The following is a 17514-nucleotide window of genomic DNA, read 5'->3' as shown; positions in this document are numbered from 1 at the left end:
CCAATACCTGAGAAAAGAAATTATCATCAGTGCTTAGCTCCAGGCTGCCCCAGTTTGGGCTCAGAACAGCTGGCGGTTCTCTGCCAAAGTATTTTATTAGAAAACAAAAAGCCCTAGAGCACATGCAACTAGTCACACACTTGCAGGTAAACAAACACACACTGCACATGTAAAAACACTTAACAGAATGCCCCAGCCTCTGCTTATCAGCTGACACAGAAGAAAAACGGGCAGTTCCAGAGAGTAATGCGTATCTCTAGAGCAGGCTGGGTGAGACAGCATCCACCGAAAACCCTGGTGACACAGAAGAGTCCCTGTCCTGATGGGCTGGACCGTTACAAAGGGGCCCTGTGTAAATCAAAGCCGGTCAGATCTCCTTGGGTACACGCTGTACAATCTGGGGTGAGATGTATGTAACCAAGGGTGGGACCACAGGCAAACAGATCACGCTGATTAACACGTATTAAATAAAAAATCTCTCAGAAACCATTTGAAAGTGTGAAGTTAAAACTGACTCCTGTAGCCACCCCATTAAAACAGACGACAAACTCAGGATGTTGGGGCAGAGAACATAGGATGGCACACGGCAGGGAGGGCAGAGGCCAGGTCTGACAACGCCGCCACACACACCACCGAATTTCTGCGTTTTGCTGTTTATCTGGTATTTAAAGCAGGTGACCCGCACAGCTCTGCGCAGGGCTGGGCCCCGTCCACCTGCAGCTCCTCAGAACTGTTTTCAGGTGAATTCGGTCCAACAGCTAAAGGCGTTACGGCATCTGACATGGCGCTCTGAACAAAAAAAACCACGCGTCCTTCTTTTGTTGGGGCTCTACCAGGCCTGGCGGCGCGGGGGCTGCGGGGGCTGCGGGGGGCACCGTGCCACCTCGGCCTCGCGCCCCTTCCTCAGCAGCAGCTTCCGCCGTGGCCGCCCCGGCCCCTTAACATCCATTGCTGCGCACCTGCAGAACACTCTCGTTTCTGATTATACTGAAAGGCGAGATATTAGGCGGACAAATGAGCTTTGTGTTGCCAGTCAAACAGCTCTCAAGCCGACCCTTTATCCCGCCGGGCTTGGGAAACACCCGTTTCTTTAACAACTCGTTTAACAGCCCTGAACAGGCCGCCCGGGGGGGGGGACGTTCAAAACCCGCCCGGACGCCTTCCTGTGCAACCTCATCTGGGTGTTCCTGCTCCGGCGGGGGGATTGGGCTGGATGATCTTCCGAGGTCCCTTCCAACCCCTGCACTCCGCGATCCTGTGACTCTGCGAGGACCCCGTTCAGCAGCCCGAAAGCGGCCACGTGACCGGCCCTGAGGGCAGCGCCCGGCCCGGCTCCAAGATGGCGGCGGGACGGCCGGGAGGAGGCGCACAGCGCCGCCTGGCGGCCGAGGAGCGGCCCCGCGCCTGCGCCGCGCGGGGTGACAGGGTTGCCTCGGTAGCGATGGCGCCGGGCGCGCGGGCGCGCTGAGCCCAGCCGCTCTCCGTAGGCGCCGGGAGAGGAGGGCCGAGCGCGCGGGGTGGGCGAACGCGGGAAGCACGTGGCCAGGCGGGGGGGGAGGGGGCGAGAAGGCCGGCCCCGCCCTCTCGCGGCGGGGAGCGGCGGGGGGAAGCGCGGGCCAATGAGCGCGGCGACCGGCGGAAGCGGGAGGGCGGGGCTGGGCGGGGCGCGGTTCGCGCGCTCCCTGCCGCCCGCCGCCCCTTCCCGCCGGCCGCCGCAGTGGTCGGGCGCGTGTGCGCGGCGCCGTGTCCCGCCGTGCCCCCGCCCCGCCCCGCCCGGCCTTTCCGCCCGGCCTCGCAAGGTAAGAGGGGCCGCGGCGGCGCTCGGGGCTGCGCGCGGGTGGCGGTTGGGCCGCGGCGCTGAGAAGACGGGAGGGTGAGGCCGGGGCGGGCGCCGCCGCCGGAGGCGGGGGGGGGAGGGGGTGCTGGGGGCCGCGGCACGTGGCGGCTCTCTGCCCGCCGGGCACGTGTGGCGGAGCGAGGCGGGCCCGGCCCGGGCCTCCCCGCCCCGGGGCGCCGCCATCGCGCTGCCCTCGCCGCGGGGAGGCGGTTGGGTCCCCCCCGCCCCGCCTTCGCGGCCCTTCCCGCCGCCGCGGCTCCGGGCCGACGCTCTCGTTTGCGTGCAGCACCCGCCGCCAGTTCCCCCCCACATCCCGACCCCGCCATGGCCGACGAACTCGACTTCACCACGGGCGATGCCGGCGCCTCCTCCACCTACCCCATGCAGTGCTCGGCGCTGCGGAAGAACGGCTTCGTGGTGCTCAAGGGCCGCCCCTGCAAGATCGTGGAGATGTCCACCTCCAAGACGGGCAAGCACGGCCACGCCAAGGTGAGCGGCCCGGCCGGGCTCCGCAGGGCCCCGTGTGTCGCAGCTCCCGGCCCGGCGCTGTCTCTGCAGGGCCGCTGGCCGGGGGGAAGGGTGCAGCATTTCGTTTGGCACAGCGTTCTGGATCCTGCCTGCGCTCTTCTCGCGGCAGCGTCTCGGGTGTCTCTCCAGCCCAGAGTTAGCTCCAGGGCTGCCAGTCACGGAAGGGAGGAAGGACTGAGGACATGATTGTTTGTTTGTTTGTTTGTTTGGGGTTTTGGTTTTGTTTTTTGGTTTTGGGTGGGGTTTTTTTGTTTTGTTGTGGTTTTTTTTTCCCTCCAAATTTGTTTAAAAGCTTTAACGCTGATAGTGATAAAAGCTGGTTTTGTAGTGGGGGTAGAGTAAGTTCTGGAAGGGGGGGGCTGATGAAATCACCAGGGCGTGGTTGGATCGTGCTGTCGCTACCCACCACAGCAGTTCTGTGTCTGCCTGGGCTAACAGACTTTTGCTATTGCAGCACTCGAATTCAGTGCTTACTAGAAGTGCCCATGTTCTGCTACGCAATCCAGAAGAGCTTAGGGGACAGTCGTTACCTCTGTGGGCCTACGCTGACCCAGTTTGGCCTTGCTGGTTCTTTCCTTTTTTCAGCATTGAGCAAGGAGTACCTTCCCCCTCCTGCGTCCCAGCAGGGACATTCTTAGCCACTGTCTGGGGCTGCAGTCCTGCTGCCTAAGCAGTTGGTTTGTGCAGCTGTCCAGAGCTTGGACCAAGGCTAGACTCCCCCATTATTCATTCAGCAACACTTTTTGGTGGGTATAATTGAGTTTAGCGACAGATCTGTTACAACCATGGACTAATTACAGTTGTAAGTTCTCACAACCTTGTATGATAATTTGTCAAACCTAGAGTATACCAAGCCCTAGCTGGATTTTTTTTTCCTTGCTCCTTCCCATTGCGTGTTTTGCTTGCTTGCTTTTGGTGGGTTTTATTGTGTTTGTGTTTGGTTTTTGTTTGGTTGGGGTTTTTTGTTGAGGGGGGGCTTGTTTGTTTGTTTGTTTGTTTTGTGTTTTATGTTATTAGACTGATTCAGTTTTTTTAAGTACTGAAACAGTTGTGGAAGGACCCAAGAACTGGTAATACAAGTGCTGGCTGCAGTGGGCAGCTGTTGCTAACATGAAGGGAGGTGGGAGTTGCTTTAATTTCTGTGCATGACCACCTCTTCTCTTAACCTTCACATCATCACCGATACTGCTCTGTTTCTCAGAAAAGCTACTAGAACTTTAAACATTCTCTTAACAGCCACATTCTCTGACTTTTAGTTTGTTGTAAAACTACAGGCAGCTATGAAGATAACAGTGACTGAGCTTCGTTCTTGTGTAGTGTTTCTGTAGTGTCCTGTAAAAGGGTATGAGAGGCCTTCTCTCAGTGCTTGGGCTGCTTTTGTACCACAAGCAAAGGGTCTAGGCAGAATCTGGAATTACATGCGATCTCTTAGAAAACTGGATGGAACCTACAGCGCTGATGTCAATGGCACCTTGCTTCTCTAGGACCAACAGTAACCATTTTTACTTTCCTGTAGGTCCACTTGGTTGGTATCGATATCTTCACTGGCAAAAAATATGAAGATATTTGCCCATCAACTCATAACATGGATGTTCCAAATATCAAGAGGAATGATTACCAGGTGAGTTAACAGTCATTGTGTCCTCCTACACATTAAGAGGCTTTCTACTCCTAATACCACATGTAAACTCCTCTTCATCCCCAAACTTGCCTCTTCATTAATTCTGACAACTGTACTTTATTAATTGAACTTGCCTGTCTGGACATGACGTTGCTGAACTTGTAGCATTGACTGAGTTGTTAAAACTGTCAGAGCCCACTGATGGAGAGCTCCTTACTGTGCTAATGGCCTCATGTTATAGTAGCAATCTTTAGAAATGACAGGTAATAGACATAATTTAGAACATCATTTTTTCTGGCTCATGTTGTAAGGTCACTTCTTTATTCTTTGCGGTATTGGCATCTTTTAGAATCTGGAGAGAGGTTATCTCTGCTGCAAGTTATTATTAGTTAAAGGATAATCAAGATTTCACTTCAAGTAAATTTGAATCCAAGGGTGTATCGTCATTTACAATTTCACCCTTACATAGTGTAGACAAATCAACAAGACAGCCTTAAGCTATACCTGGTGCCAATTCTGACTTGCTACAGCACTTTCTGCTTCTTGTCTGGAAGCTGGCTTTAGTTGATCTCAAATAATTTTGGTGCTCCTGTGCTGTGCTCTGACATATAGGTATGAAGGGAACTTGGCAAACTTCTGTAACGCCTTCTGTGACATGGATAGTGAGTTGGCTATCTTCCCATTGTTGTGGGAGTCGTTCTGGTTAGGAACCGATACATCCACGTCAGTCAGAAAGCTGCAATTGCTTGAGAAAGCCAAAGTTCAGAGTGTTAGCAACTCTTCAGGACCGCTGGTGCTGTTTAAATAAAGTGTGACTAGCGAGTCTTAGGGCTCAGACCTTTCAAGAGATTCATAATGTTATCTTGGTGATCCTTCTCTCATGTTCTTGGGTCCTTGTTGCTACTGAAATGCTTGCTGTTTATCAGAGTTGTCAGGGCTGCCTTTTGGGTTTACTGTTACATGTTCCAGGTTGTCTAAACTGTTCTGTCAAAAGAGCTGTTCCCATTACCTCAGGCTTTCAGTTAGGCTGAAAACAGTGTTATAGAAGTGGTCCAGAACTTGGTGGATGTTCCCTAATTTGTTCATTAGCCTTTAATATAAATGATGGTTTCTCTTTGTACAAATGAAGATACAGAAGTGTACAGTTCACCATTATGTACTTTATACACTTCACAAAAGACATGCTGTTCAGTGACCACCATTCTAGTTACCGTTTCGAATTTGCCGACGTAAAAAGCTGAACCAGTGACCTGGAAGGAGCACATCTTCTGACTCACAAGGATGGGTTTTGCAGTGCCCCACATAGTAGGAAGTAACCAGCAGGGTTCTGGTGATTCAGATAGCAGACCGGCTTTTGCTACAGTTGCCTCTAACTCTGTCCTCTCAACTGTTGTTAAAAATTAGGTTCTTAAGTGTTACAAAACACAGTACTAAAGAATTAATGTAACAGGTAGAGTTCACTGTACCTCTTGCTTATCTTCAGCTTCTGCCTATTAGTGACTGACCACTGATGTTAAAACTTCCTAAAAGTGAACTTCTCTTCACAGCTGATAGGGATTCAGGATGGGTATCTCTCCTTGCTGACAGAAAGCGGTGAAGTTCGTGAGGATCTGAAGTTACCAGAAGGGGATCTTGGCAAAGAAATAGAAGGGAAATTCAATGCCAATGAAGATGTGCAGGTAAATGTAGAGGGCTAATGAGAAGAGTTATGGTTAATTCCATTTGATTATACAAAGAAGAAGTAATCTTCTGATATTGATCATTTGTATCTCTCCATGAAGGGTGGGTTAGAAATATGGGAATTGGTCCTTTGAGATGCAGAAGGACATTTGGCTTGGAGCACTTAATAGGGCACTGAAGCCCAGCTCAGTTGACAGTGAGGTGATATAGGTGTCCCTCAAATGTCTAGATAAATTCTGTCAGTGCTGTCTCCATGGCATGGATTGGAGCCTCCAGGCTTTGTTAATCAGGACCAAATGTAGATCTTTGCGATGTAGCCCGGGTAGTTGCTGTGCTAGCAAACCTGTCTGCAAGGAGCTCTGCAGACTGTAGGCTACACCGGCCATGCCATTTGCTACTTTAGCTCTATTGCAGGAGCTCGTTTGTCTTCCTCTGAACCTCAAGCTGCCAGCAGAAAAGCAAATTGGTGGGAAAGTCTTATAATGACTGGATTTTGCCAGCTTCAGCTTCCTTCTTTCTTCTCGAGACAGATGGGATAGATATTAAAGTGTGAATGTCTGTAACTTCTCAGAGCACTTCCTCTGGCACAGGTTGGAGCTCACCTACCTGTCTTTTTCTTCCAGATATCCGTCATAAGTGCAATGAATGAAGAATGTGCTGTAGCCATAAAGCCTTGCAAATAAAGAGGATCGCCAGGCTCGGGCAAGTGCTCAGGTCTGGGCAAACCACAGATCTATAAATTTGGTTCTTATTGTCACCAAAGCTCTGGCCTTCACAAGCAACCTCATTTCTTTTTTGAATTGTTAAAAAGCAGTGCTGGATTCTGGATTAGTGTTGCAGGCTAACTGGCAGTTTTCAAAATCACTGAGATTTTAATTCCTTAATTGTAACTATTTTAACATTCCTGTGGGTTTCAGCTATGGATCTAAGAAACCAATCAGGTGTTACTAGTGGATATATTTTTATTTGCTTGAGCAAAACAGTGTTTGTCTGTATGAACAGACAAAATACAGTATTCAGGGGCTTTTAGATAAGCTGGTAGGTATCTAGGATTATAAAGTGACCTAGAGCACAAATAGTATTTTTCTTGACGTGTTTAGGTAGAACTGACAATAAAAGTAGCAAATTTTTTTTTTTGAAAGCTTAAGTATTTTGTGGATTGGGACTCTTGCAGAACTGTAGGTGCCAATCGCAACTTTTAGACCAAGAAACTCAAGTGATCAAAAATGCCAGCTGGCTTGACCAAGCCCCAGTGGCCACGTGCAACTTAACTGTATTACCTCTGTATTCTTCTTTGCCAACTTGTTGGCTTATTGTAATTATAAAATGGTGTCAAAGCCTACCTGTGGTTTAGGCAGGCAGTTGAAATTTTGGGTAGATATAGTGAGGTCAAGGGGACACAAAGGTGAGAATGGATGTTAAAGCTATAGACTTTCACTCGAGGCCTTTGTCAGACTTGAAAAATAAAATAGAAAAATGCAGTTCAATTGCTTTCCTTTATTATCTTAAACTATAAAAGGGTGACAAACTCCATGGGAATCTGTTGCAGTGCTTCCAGCTTTAGGTTTTAATCTTCAGGTTCAGACCATATTTTTGTAGCACAGGGACCACATGTTTTTCAAAAAGTGGGACAAACTGTAGCATTGAGCCTAAATTAAATGCATGCGATTCTTTTTAAAAAAAATAAAGCTATTGTATTTTCAAAATATAGACTTGACAGACAACACCGAACAACCATGGCTTAACTATAAAAGTTAATAAATTGCTATGTAGATATGAAAGCTAGCTCTTATCCAAGGGAGTTCCGAGTCATTGAAACACGCATGCATGCCTCTAACTAGTTAGTAGCTTAACAGGCAAACACAAGGCTTCACAGAACTAGTCATGGAAGGATAACTAGCCTACTCCTGTTTAAGGCGTTCAACTTGAATTCTAAGACTTGGTGACTCTTCATGAGTGGGAAACTTCCCTAGCCTGTGGCTCAAACATCTCTTCACAGTCAATAAATTGTTTCATGAACTTGCCTTAAGCTTCAGTGGCTGTTGCCTAACAGAGGACAACTAGTAAACACGTGGCATGCTGCCCTAGAGAGCATGCACAATTCACATGCTATTGGCAGCAAGATTCAGGCTTCATGCTGCTGTTAACTGCTTAAAATGTTTTCAGCTTAATAGTATGTACTCTCTAATTCCCAAAGGGCTAATGGCAACTGTCCTGAACTGCCCTTGTACATACTGTGGCAGGGCTTAGCAAATCTTGGAGGTCTAACATAGATGGCAAAAACATGCATTTTCCATAGGCTTCTTGTGATGGGGAGAGCAGTACAGTGAGGATAAAGACAGCAATAAATATACTCTGGTAATAAAGCACAGTTACCTGGGACACCTGGCAGAAGGAGGATACTGCCACATGCTCTTGCCGAGCGCAATACATGTTGCAGGTGAACTTTATAAAGAGCACCTTGACTGAAATGGCAAAATACCTTTTAAAAAAAGCTGTAGCTGCAAGAGATTGAAGTGTGTTGAAAATACTTTTGAAGTGCATGCTGAGTAGCTCAGGCTAGTCTGCACTATGCTCCTTTCTGCCTCTCCATCAAACTGCTACCTGACAGATGGGCTTTGTTGGCTTTGGAGGTATCTGTAAAACCACTGGTGATGGTCTTGGCAGCAAGCTGAGCTGTGTGACGTCAGATGGAAAGTCACAGGTTGCTATGTCAAACTAATGCAAGTTCTAATGCTATCGCCACATTAAAATACTTATAATATGCTCGAAAACGACAAGACTTGGATTTGTCCTTGTTCTGGTAGTGCTTTAGTCTACCTTCAGGTGCCTGTCTGTCCTCTAAAACCTTGTTGGAAGACAGGTATTTGATGCCACTGGCCCACAATCTAAGCATCTGCTTAGACTGGAAGCTCTCTGGGACAAGGGCTGTTTTTTGTCCTGTTCCTACAAGTGGGGTCCTGGTCTGACTGGAGTTTTTAGGTACTACAGCAATCTAAAGAGAGAGGCTTTATGATCTCCAGCTTGCTGGAAGAGCCCTCCTTGGGATATAGGGATGTCCTTCTATTGCAACCTTCAGTTCTGCAAGATTTAAATTATTAAGTACTTCATTATAGGTTTGTTCTTATATACTTGGTTGTCTTTTGTGAAGCACTTCAAACACTATAGAAGTGCAGAGCATTGGCTTGTCATGCATGAAGTTTCCCATAGGTAAATACATAAGCATGAGTCTTAAGCATAATCTCCAAGTTTCAGTAAGGCTAAAAGTTGCTTCTCAATTAGGACATGAATATTTGAGGCATTTTTTCCAAAGTAAGATGTTTCAGTTTACTGTCAGAATCGTTCGCAACAAACTGTTTGTGATCAGTAGTCCATATAGATGCGTATTTTTAAGATCCCCAACCAAATGCTTAGGGAAATCCTCCTTTCATAGCTTTACTTTAAAACAAATCTTACCAGTATACTTGTTCTGTAGTACTGTCTTAACGCTTAAATTGTGTCGAAACAGAAAACTATAACCTTCTAATAACTGATGCAATTGCTTAGAGGCTGTGAAAACTAGGAGGTGAAGAAAAGTATTTCCACTCCAAATAATGCATTTTTTAAATGGCTCCAATTCATTGAGTTTCTCTTCTTACTTTACAGAATTGGAAAGACTGCAGAGTTTCCTGCCTCAAATGTTGGCAAATAATACTTTAAGATTTCAATAGATCCTTCCAATTTTTGCTTATAATGGTGGTTTTTCAACTAGGCTCTTGCTAGTTGAGCCATGTTCTCAGGGCTGTTTTTTTTAAGAAGTTAGCTGAGTTTCATTGTTTTAACGTAACTGCTTTCAAGCCTCTTGCAGGTTTTTCTAATCCACAACGTACCCAGAAATGGTGCACGGTCTGTAATTTCACAATACAGGTAATTTTACATAATCTGTAAAGAAGTCAAATTTGTTGACAGCTCAAACTCATATGGTTACTGCAGGTCAGTTTTACAGAATTCAAAATTCAATCAATCCCACTTTTTTTTTTTTTGGTTGAGTAATTTAGAATGTAGTTTGTTACAGTAGAACTAAACTTCAGGAAAAAAAAAAAGAGACCTTGTTAAGGATATTTTGAGTATGTCATTAATGAAGGCATAGACCCTGGAGGTGTTGTGGTGGGAGGGTGGTGGAGCGTTCAGCAGGTCAGCACGGTGCACCGAGGGTGTTGGAAATCTCTCCAGCCTCTGCAGTCTGGCCCTACGGTATTTGGCATCTGAGAGTAACTTGGTTTGTGAGCTTAAAAAAAAATACTTGCTATGTAGCGCTGTGTCGCAGAAAACCCCTTTTCACGGTTCTCCTGTGCTGTATATTGTAAGCGTAGCTTGTTTGGTGCGTTTTCAAAAGGCGGGGGAAAGAGGAACGATGGCGACGAGTCGTTTTACTGAACATGGCAAAAACTGACCCCTGTAAATTGCGTGAACGGGGAAATGCTGGTTCTCATGGTTCAAACCTGCGTGGTTTGGGAGCTGTATTTCCAACACCACGCAAACGATAGGGGGAAAGACGTAAATGTGTGTTTTGCTCCAGAAATAATAAAGTGTGGGTGCTGGGGCAGCTGGTTTTGCTCATGGGCCGTGGGATGATCCGTCAGCTCCAGCCCGGCCCGGGCTGTTCACCGGGCCCCTCCTGTCAGCCAGACGCTTCACCGCCGGCGCGGCGTGGCCTGCCACTTGTACGAGAGCGAGAGAAACGCTTGCGTTCCTGTCCGACAGAAATAAAAACCGGGAAATAAATAAAAACGGTGACTCATTCGTGCTACAGACGCGCCTGGTGCCTGTTTGTGCGGCGGAGAGCGCGCGAGGCCTCCCAGCGTGCCCTGCGCGGCCAGGCCCCGCGCGCTTGCGTAGTGGCGTCACGGCAGGCTATAAAAGCGCGGCGTGGCCGGCGCCACTTCCTTTCGGCGAGCGCGGCGGCGGGAGAATGGCGCCGGTGGGTGCTGCGGGGCGAGGGGCTGCGGGGCCGCTGGCGGCCCTCCCGCCGCCCGTCACCAGCGGACCTCTCCCCGAGAGGGCCTGGCCAGGCTGGCTGCAGCGGGCCCCGCTTTCCAGGCGGTGTCTGCCCGGACCGGCGCCCGTCAGAGGGGCCGGCCTCTAAAACAAGCTTTTCGGGTGTGGGTTGTTAATGTTGGGGTTTTTTTCGGTGTTTTAGCAAAAGGACAGGAAATCTAAGAAGTCAACGTGGAAGTTTTGCCTCGACTTGACCCATCCTGTGGAAGATGGAATTTTTGATTCTGGGAATTTTGTAAGTCGTGGTTTTGCTCATACTTATGTTGCATAATATAACAGCCTTAGTGCAGTAAGATAACAGATTGCAGTTGAAATGTTACATTTTGAACTAGTAAAATCAACAGTTGTACTTTAAATTACCAGCACTTCTTGAAAGTTTCTTGAATTTAGGTGTCTTTTACAGACAAGATGGTTTATACCTGTCCATTAATAGAACTGGTTTATATTTAATCCTTTTTTAGCACGGGGGTTATTTTTTTCAATTATACACTGTAAAATCTTACTGCATTGTAAATAACTTGCGATGAGGACATAAGTGAATGGTGATTTTTAATGTTGCTCTGTGGCTAGGGTCCCTTCCCTAGTTCATACCTAGGGTGCCATTCCCTAGTGTTCTATTTCTTTAATGTTGAAACAGGAGCAGTTTCTAAAGGAGAAGGTTAAGGTCAATGGAAAAACTGGGAATTTGGGCAACACCGTTCACATTGAACGTCTGAAAAACAAGATCACGGTGACATCAGAGAAGCAATTTTCTAAAAGGTTGGCACAAGTTTCCTTTTGTTGTATTTGTGGTAGTGAATTTTGAACAGTCATATGTTGAACATGGTGCAGTTATGGTGTGTACAAAGAAGATGTTAGCGCTAACCCTCATAGCTTTAAAAAATGTAATTCAAGCAAATCTCTAGTAGTAGATTTTTTAAAAATTGCTTCTTAAAACAGAAGACTTGATTACAAATTAGTGCTCCCTCTAGTGTAAGCATAGTAATACAGAGATGCTTTATATAGATTGTTGGAAATATGTTATTAAGGAAAGAGATGCTTTTAAAAGTCGTACTGAATTCGTGACATGGGTGACTTTTATTACTTAATAGGTTGTGTTAAAAGTATGTGTACGCAGTACACATTGCAGAAGAACCCCTTAAGTCAAGTGAAGCCTTGAACTGCCTGGTATATTGAATCATGCAACAGATATGTGCACTGCTTAGAGGAATGGTTCCTTCCCTGCATCCCCACCTTCATTTCACAGATCCAGATGCATGAATATCTGTTGTGTTAGGCCAAGGTTTACAACCAATTCTCAATGCTTTTGAGTTACTGGTATTGTGCTGTGTTGTCAAAAAGCATCAAATAATAAATTCGTAAGTATCTGGAGAGAAAATATACTTTTATTATCTGTTATATATGATTTTTTTTTATTTCTGGATATAATTAGTGTCATGTTGCCCTGCTAGACCTGTCTTGGGCGGAGTGCAGACAGCAGTATGAGTTGTTAAATGAAAAGGTTCTAACGTATAATTACTGGTTTTAAGGTACCTAAAATACCTCACAAAGAAGTACCTCAAGAAAAACAATCTGCGTGACTGGCTACGTGTTGTCGCGTCTGACAAGGAGACATACGAACTGCGCTACTTCCAAATCAGTCAAGATGAAGAAGGATCAGAGTCTGAGGAATAACTGAAGTTTCACTTCAAACTCAATACAGCGTACAAAAGACTAGAACATCTATTTATAAGAACACTTAACTTATTGGTGAATAAAGATTTTGTACCCTGTTTGACAGAGCGTGGTTGGTTGTCCATCCTTCTTCTTAAATTCTAATTAAAGGCCAGCACGGGGAATCACTTGATTTGCAGTTTTCCTTCCATTGCTAGAAACTGGGGCTGTTCCACATGGCATCAATGAAGGTCCAAGTAGAAAAGAGCTGAGCCCTTTGCCCAGGACATATGTAGGACAGTTACATCAGTATTTAATTTTTTAAACAATTTATTTTCACAAATAATTTATGAGGAGCTAATTCTGTAATATTTAATAAAAAATTAATTAGTTAAAAAACATCTTTACAAATTTTAATAGAGATTTTATTTTTGTGTGATATATCTAAATCATTAATTGGTTGTAGTATTCCTGTGTATAACCACAAGTCAAACTGGAGTATAATGAGTGGACATTCGTTAGCGGGGTTCATATCAGATGGACAAGTAAGGAGGTAGAGATGAATTTCATTGCCAGCACCTGGCGAAAACAAAATGCGCTTTAATGGTGACAGTGACTGAACCCCATTAAAACCATACAGATGTTTCTACTTTTATGACGATGTATTTTATGCTTCTTGAGTTTGATTTACAGGATTATTTCTTTAGTGCAAGAGGCAGGTTCTTCATTGAAACAAACACTCCAGATCCTATAAACTAGTTATTTTATTCATGTACGAGCAAGATAAATTTGATTAATTTTCACTCTGAAAAAGTGACATTTGTGAGGCTGCAGTTGCCGTAACTGTTGTATTTCAGTACCATGTTCTGGCAAGCCTGTAGTGTACCCTGCATGGGATTAATTACAATACTTACTCCCAGGTTCCTGTGCAGTGGTGAACTCTGGGGTTAGTAGTGCCATAACTGTTTAATATCATAAAACAGGGCTGTGTGTACTCTCTGATACTGAACTTTGTGCTTGAACAAATCTAGCTCTGGCTGAAGTGTGCCTACTAAATTGTTTAATTACCTGAGGATTTTTTTATTATTATTATTTCAGCATTGTTTTTGCTGGCAAACGAGACAGATTGTTTAGTGCTCAAAGCAATGTATTAACAGTTGCGTGACAAGCACTTGTGGTACCTAAATTTAAATGAAAAGTAGAGAAGAGGAGATGAATTGTCAGCAGCCCTAGGGTCTCATTTGTCATTTTTCAATTTGCTTCAGCAGCTGTTCCTGAAGTGTGGCCGAGGGAGACGGGAGGAAGCAGCAGTGGAACAGCAGCTACTTGTGTAATTTTGCTGTTTCTGAGCTTGCGAAAAGGAGGGGCAGGGTCTGTAATTGGCTGCAAGGCTGAGGATTATTTCCTAGCTCATTTATGTTGAGCTTCATGTGCCACTGTGGAAAGAACTTAAACCACCTGAAGTCCTGCCACTGGATAACGCCAGAGTGCTGCCTCAGAATTTCTGTTCAAGAAAAAAACAGGCAGTTTTTAAGCAACAATTGAAGGTGGCAATGTCCTTCGTTTTCTGGAAATCCAAAAGACTGTTAATTCTTTAAAAAAGTAGCTACAGTGCTGGTAGTCAATACTGTGTTGAACAAGCAAATTGTTTTTCATGGTAAAGCTGCAAATATTTGAAAACCTCTGCTCTGTTTTCTTTGCTAGAGTAAGTTAAGCAAAGCAGGATATGACTAACACTTGTGTTTCAAAATCCATCCCCACCTGTTGTTTCAGAGTTGCTTTTTTTTTAATGTGACAACACATCCATTACACTGGACTGACACAACAAAACTGCTCTGATTAAATGGAACAAGCACAAACACAACCAGAGCTAATGGGATCGCGCTGCCTGGTGATCATTCCTTTTACAGTGTGTGGTTGTAGAGCCTGGCAGATAAAAATTGTCGTTAGTCAAAAGATTGGAAAACAAGGCCTGGCATTTCAAGGAAAGCAAGTTATTACACAGCTGTATTTGGGAGAAAACTGCCAAAGTGGTCCTGTGAGCTGTGTTACTGAACTTCACTGCAGGGAGGATGGAGTCTAGGAATTCCTTTAACTGATGCTCAAAAACATTTGAAAAAATAAAATTCCACATTTCTGGTAACAATAATGAGTGCAGCTCTAGAGTGCTTAATAAATTGAGGAAAAATTTTCTTCCTCTTTAGCTAGCAGCCAGGCATTTTTTGCTTTATCCCTGCATTGCTGCCCAAGCTCTGCGGTCTGTACCCAGAGCCGCCCCTCCGGCTCTGCTCTTCGGAGCATGTGGCCTTTATCGGGTCAGTGGAATCAGTCAAGCTGTGTTAAGAAACCACAAAAAGGAGGTTTTTAATTTAAATTGAGTGTTTACAGTGCATTTTTTGATTGTTTTGTGGAGAAAAAAAATAGCTGGAGTACACAGACAATAAGTTGACCTCAGACAAAGCTTCAGAAAAATGGTGATTCATAATTTCATGTATTTCACAGCTGAAGAGGCCAGGTGTAATGCAGGTGGCAGGCAGGAAACAAGCCTGTTATTGTTCACTTAAGGTAATTAATACAACTTACCCAGATTAGGATCGAAGCAAGCTTTTTTAAAAGCCACAGGTCACCATTTCTCTGATATTTGGCAGGGTCTCGCTCACTGCGATGGCAGCTCTGCTGCGCCAGGAGCTGCCAGGTACCTTCATCAGGGACCTGGCAGGACGATTGTTTTTTCCCAGCTAGCATCTGCTGTAAAATAACCAGTTTCATTCGTCTTTGTTTTGAAAGTTAGAAGAACCCAAACAGCTTGAAAATGGCCAGGATTGATTGTCAGAATTTTCCATATTTAGTGCTGGAGAATAGCCCAGAAAAGCTCAGCTCAAGGGCGGGATGGGCTCTCCTCCTGCGTCAACCAGATTACGAAGTTGCTGGAAAAATAACGCACCCACCGCGTGAAAACTTCACAGGTGACAGGGGCTGCTGCCGAGTTCAGGTCCCTGTCACTCCTCAGTAACGTGCTCAGGTCTCAGATGATGCTCAGGGCACTTTTCGGATTTCCAGAAGGAATCAGCACAAAACGCAGCAGGAGCGAGTGCTCTGGGGGCATTGCTGTGGCCAGGGCCAGCACCTGTGAGCTCGGGACTCAGGAAAGTAATGGCATCATAATTCTTACAAGGCTTTAATATAGCCAAACATATATTTATATGTATATATAAATAACCCCTTTTAAAATTTTACAGTAATTGTTTCTCCCCTTCATTTCTCAAAAGTGTTTTCACCGCACTCTTCCAAATAAAATCAGTTTATGAGAGACCTCCCACACATGCAAAATTTCAATGCCTAGCAAATAAAAAAAAGTAACAGAGATTTATAAGCACAAGAGCTACGTGGCTGTTGCCAGAGCAGCACCACATAGGCTATTTGTGTATAAGCATACAGAGATATTATATTTCTGCATCATCAGTTTCTGTCATCTCTACTGCAGAAAAATTTTCACTGACTTCCATTAAAAAAGAAAACAAAACAAACCACAAACAAAAAAAGAAAGAAAAAACAAACCCAAACCAAACAAGCACCACCACCAAAAAAACCCCAAACAAACAAACCACCACCACCAAAATACCACAAAACCAAAGCCCAAACAAAACAGGATTTCACCAATCCTAACCACCACTAGTAAAAGTCACTTCCAAATGTCCTCGTGTATCTTGTCAGCTTTCTGTCCACTTGCCCTTCTGGCCTATATCCACATCAGAAAATAGCTTTATCATCCACTCAAATGTAGTAAGATCAGAAATAAAGAGGTAAATAATAGCAGGAAATATCTGAAAACATGTTAGGGTACTAATGTACAAATAGACCCAGCGTGTGGCAGGTATTAAAGGAGGCACAAACTCAAAATATTCACATAACATCCGCACAAAGTATTTAGAAACAAAGAGGCCCATGGAAAAATAAATACTCAGTAATAGCTTCAATGTACCCAACAGCAGGAAATAAGCTTCAGTGGTGAGAGTGATCTGATTACACCAAATACAGACAAAAATAAGGAAAAATTGTTCCTCTTCAAAGACAAAAACAAAATGGAGAGTTCTTATTGGGCAGCGAGGTGGGCATCCATTGCCTTTAGAGCCATCTTCTGCCTCTCCATTATCATTATTAATATTCATAGCCCATCCTTCCCAATTAGGGCAATAAAATACGTTTTATTTTATATGGATATGTTTGATATTGAAAGTAGAGCCTTTGTCCCATGAACTTTAATAGCTGTGTCAGGTGACGTGTCCTGGCACGATCCCCATCCCATGAGCAAGCAGCTGTGATTCCCATTAGCGGGGTGAGAGTTTATTCCTGGCAGGGTAACTGGGGGGCACGGATCGCTGCCCAGCTGTCCTGTGGACACAGGGGTACCTAAATTCCCATGGAATGTACACTTTTTGGCAGGATGCTGGCAGAAAGCCACTTTGAGGCTTGGCTTGGTGCAGCAGCTGCGATTCGAGCCCTAATTCTTGCTGAAGCTGCTGCTGGAGCGCGATGCTGTTGCAGAGCTCAAACCGTAGGTGGGAGGAGTGGCTTGGGAATAAGTGGGCCAAACAGCTCAAACATACCCTAAACTCTCTTCAAACAGCATCCTATAAAGCCCTCACAGAGGGCAAAGGGATGTGGGTGCAAAAAGCTGCCACCAGCTCCTCCAAGCCTGGAAACTGCCTTTAGCAGCTTTTTGCACCTGAATCCCTTTGCTCTGGGGACTAATAAACTCACAAAGTACCATAGAGCCACCAGCTGGGAAGGATTCTGCATTGTTGTCTGTCCAAGCTGGATTTAAATGAGCAATTAAGAGAAAAATGCTTTAATATTCTAATTAACAATTAATTATTTTTTGCACATGATCAATCCAAGCCCAAGTGCATGCGTAGAGCCCAGGGTTGTGCACAGGGCATGAACATGACCATGGCACAGCAATATCAAACCCATGTGCATTTTAAATATAATTATTATGTGTAATAGTGATTATAATAATAACATATATAATAAATAAAATATATAGATAATTTATAAATTATATATGTATATGAATATTATATGTAAATATAATATATACTTATATGATAATATAATTATACATATAATCCCTAGAGAAAGTGCCTTTCAGAGGACA

At 44.9% G+C, this 17514-nt stretch overlaps 2 protein-coding genes across 3 annotated transcripts; both read left to right on the top strand.

The window, feature by feature from the left end:
* Positions 1-1659: 1659 nt before the first annotated feature.
* Positions 1660-6406, top strand: EIF5A2 (eukaryotic translation initiation factor 5A2). 2 transcript variants are annotated; one of them, XM_065640109.1, is made up of 5 exons: positions 1660-1799; positions 2124-2326; positions 3882-3986; positions 5534-5665; positions 6290-6406. In XM_065640109.1, the coding sequence occupies exons 2-5, from the start codon at positions 2162-2164 to the stop codon at positions 6347-6349; spliced, it is 462 nt and encodes a 153-aa protein (XP_065496181.1). In that variant the 5' UTR covers positions 1660-1799; positions 2124-2161; the 3' UTR covers positions 6350-6406. The 2 variants fall into 2 exon arrangements, with proteins under 2 accessions (XP_065496181.1, XP_065496182.1); XM_065640110.1 differs by lacking the exon at positions 1660-1799 and adding an exon at positions 1851-1873.
* Positions 6407-10592: 4186 nt separating this feature from the next.
* Positions 10593-12485, top strand: RPL22L1 (ribosomal protein L22 like 1). Its single transcript, XM_065640111.1, has 4 exons — positions 10593-10626; positions 10846-10938; positions 11341-11462; positions 12233-12485. Exons 1-4 carry the CDS (start codon positions 10618-10620, stop codon positions 12375-12377), a joined length of 369 nt encoding a protein of 122 aa, XP_065496183.1. The 5' UTR covers positions 10593-10617; the 3' UTR covers positions 12378-12485.
* Positions 12486-17514: the final 5029 nt, after the last annotated feature.

This window comes from Caloenas nicobarica, chromosome 8, assembly GCF_036013445.1.
Source record: "Caloenas nicobarica isolate bCalNic1 chromosome 8, bCalNic1.hap1, whole genome shotgun sequence".
NCBI classification, from domain to species: Eukaryota; Metazoa; Chordata; class Aves; order Columbiformes; family Columbidae; genus Caloenas; species Caloenas nicobarica.
The sequence above is the reverse complement of the archived record's forward strand: the minus strand, read 5'-3'. Positions and strand labels throughout refer to the sequence as shown.

Excerpts from the sequence above, each read along its gene's own strand:
- RPL22L1 (XM_065640111.1), top strand. Across the intron at positions 10,939-11,340 it reads TTTTTGATTCTGGGAATTTT|GAGCAGTTTCTAAAGGAGAA; the intron begins GTAAGTCGTGGT and ends ATGTTGAAACAG. Across the intron at positions 11,463-12,232 it reads GAGAAGCAATTTTCTAAAAG|GTACCTAAAATACCTCACAA; the intron begins GTTGGCACAAGT and ends ACTGGTTTTAAG.
- EIF5A2 (XM_065640109.1), top strand. The coding sequence starts at position 2,162 with ATGGCCGACGAACTCGACTTCACCACGGGCGATGCCGGCGCCTCCTCC. Across the intron at positions 2,327-3,881 it reads GCAAGCACGGCCACGCCAAG|GTCCACTTGGTTGGTATCGA; the intron begins GTGAGCGGCCCG and ends ACTTTCCTGTAG. Across the intron at positions 3,987-5,533 it reads TCAAGAGGAATGATTACCAG|CTGATAGGGATTCAGGATGG; the intron begins GTGAGTTAACAG and ends TTCTCTTCACAG.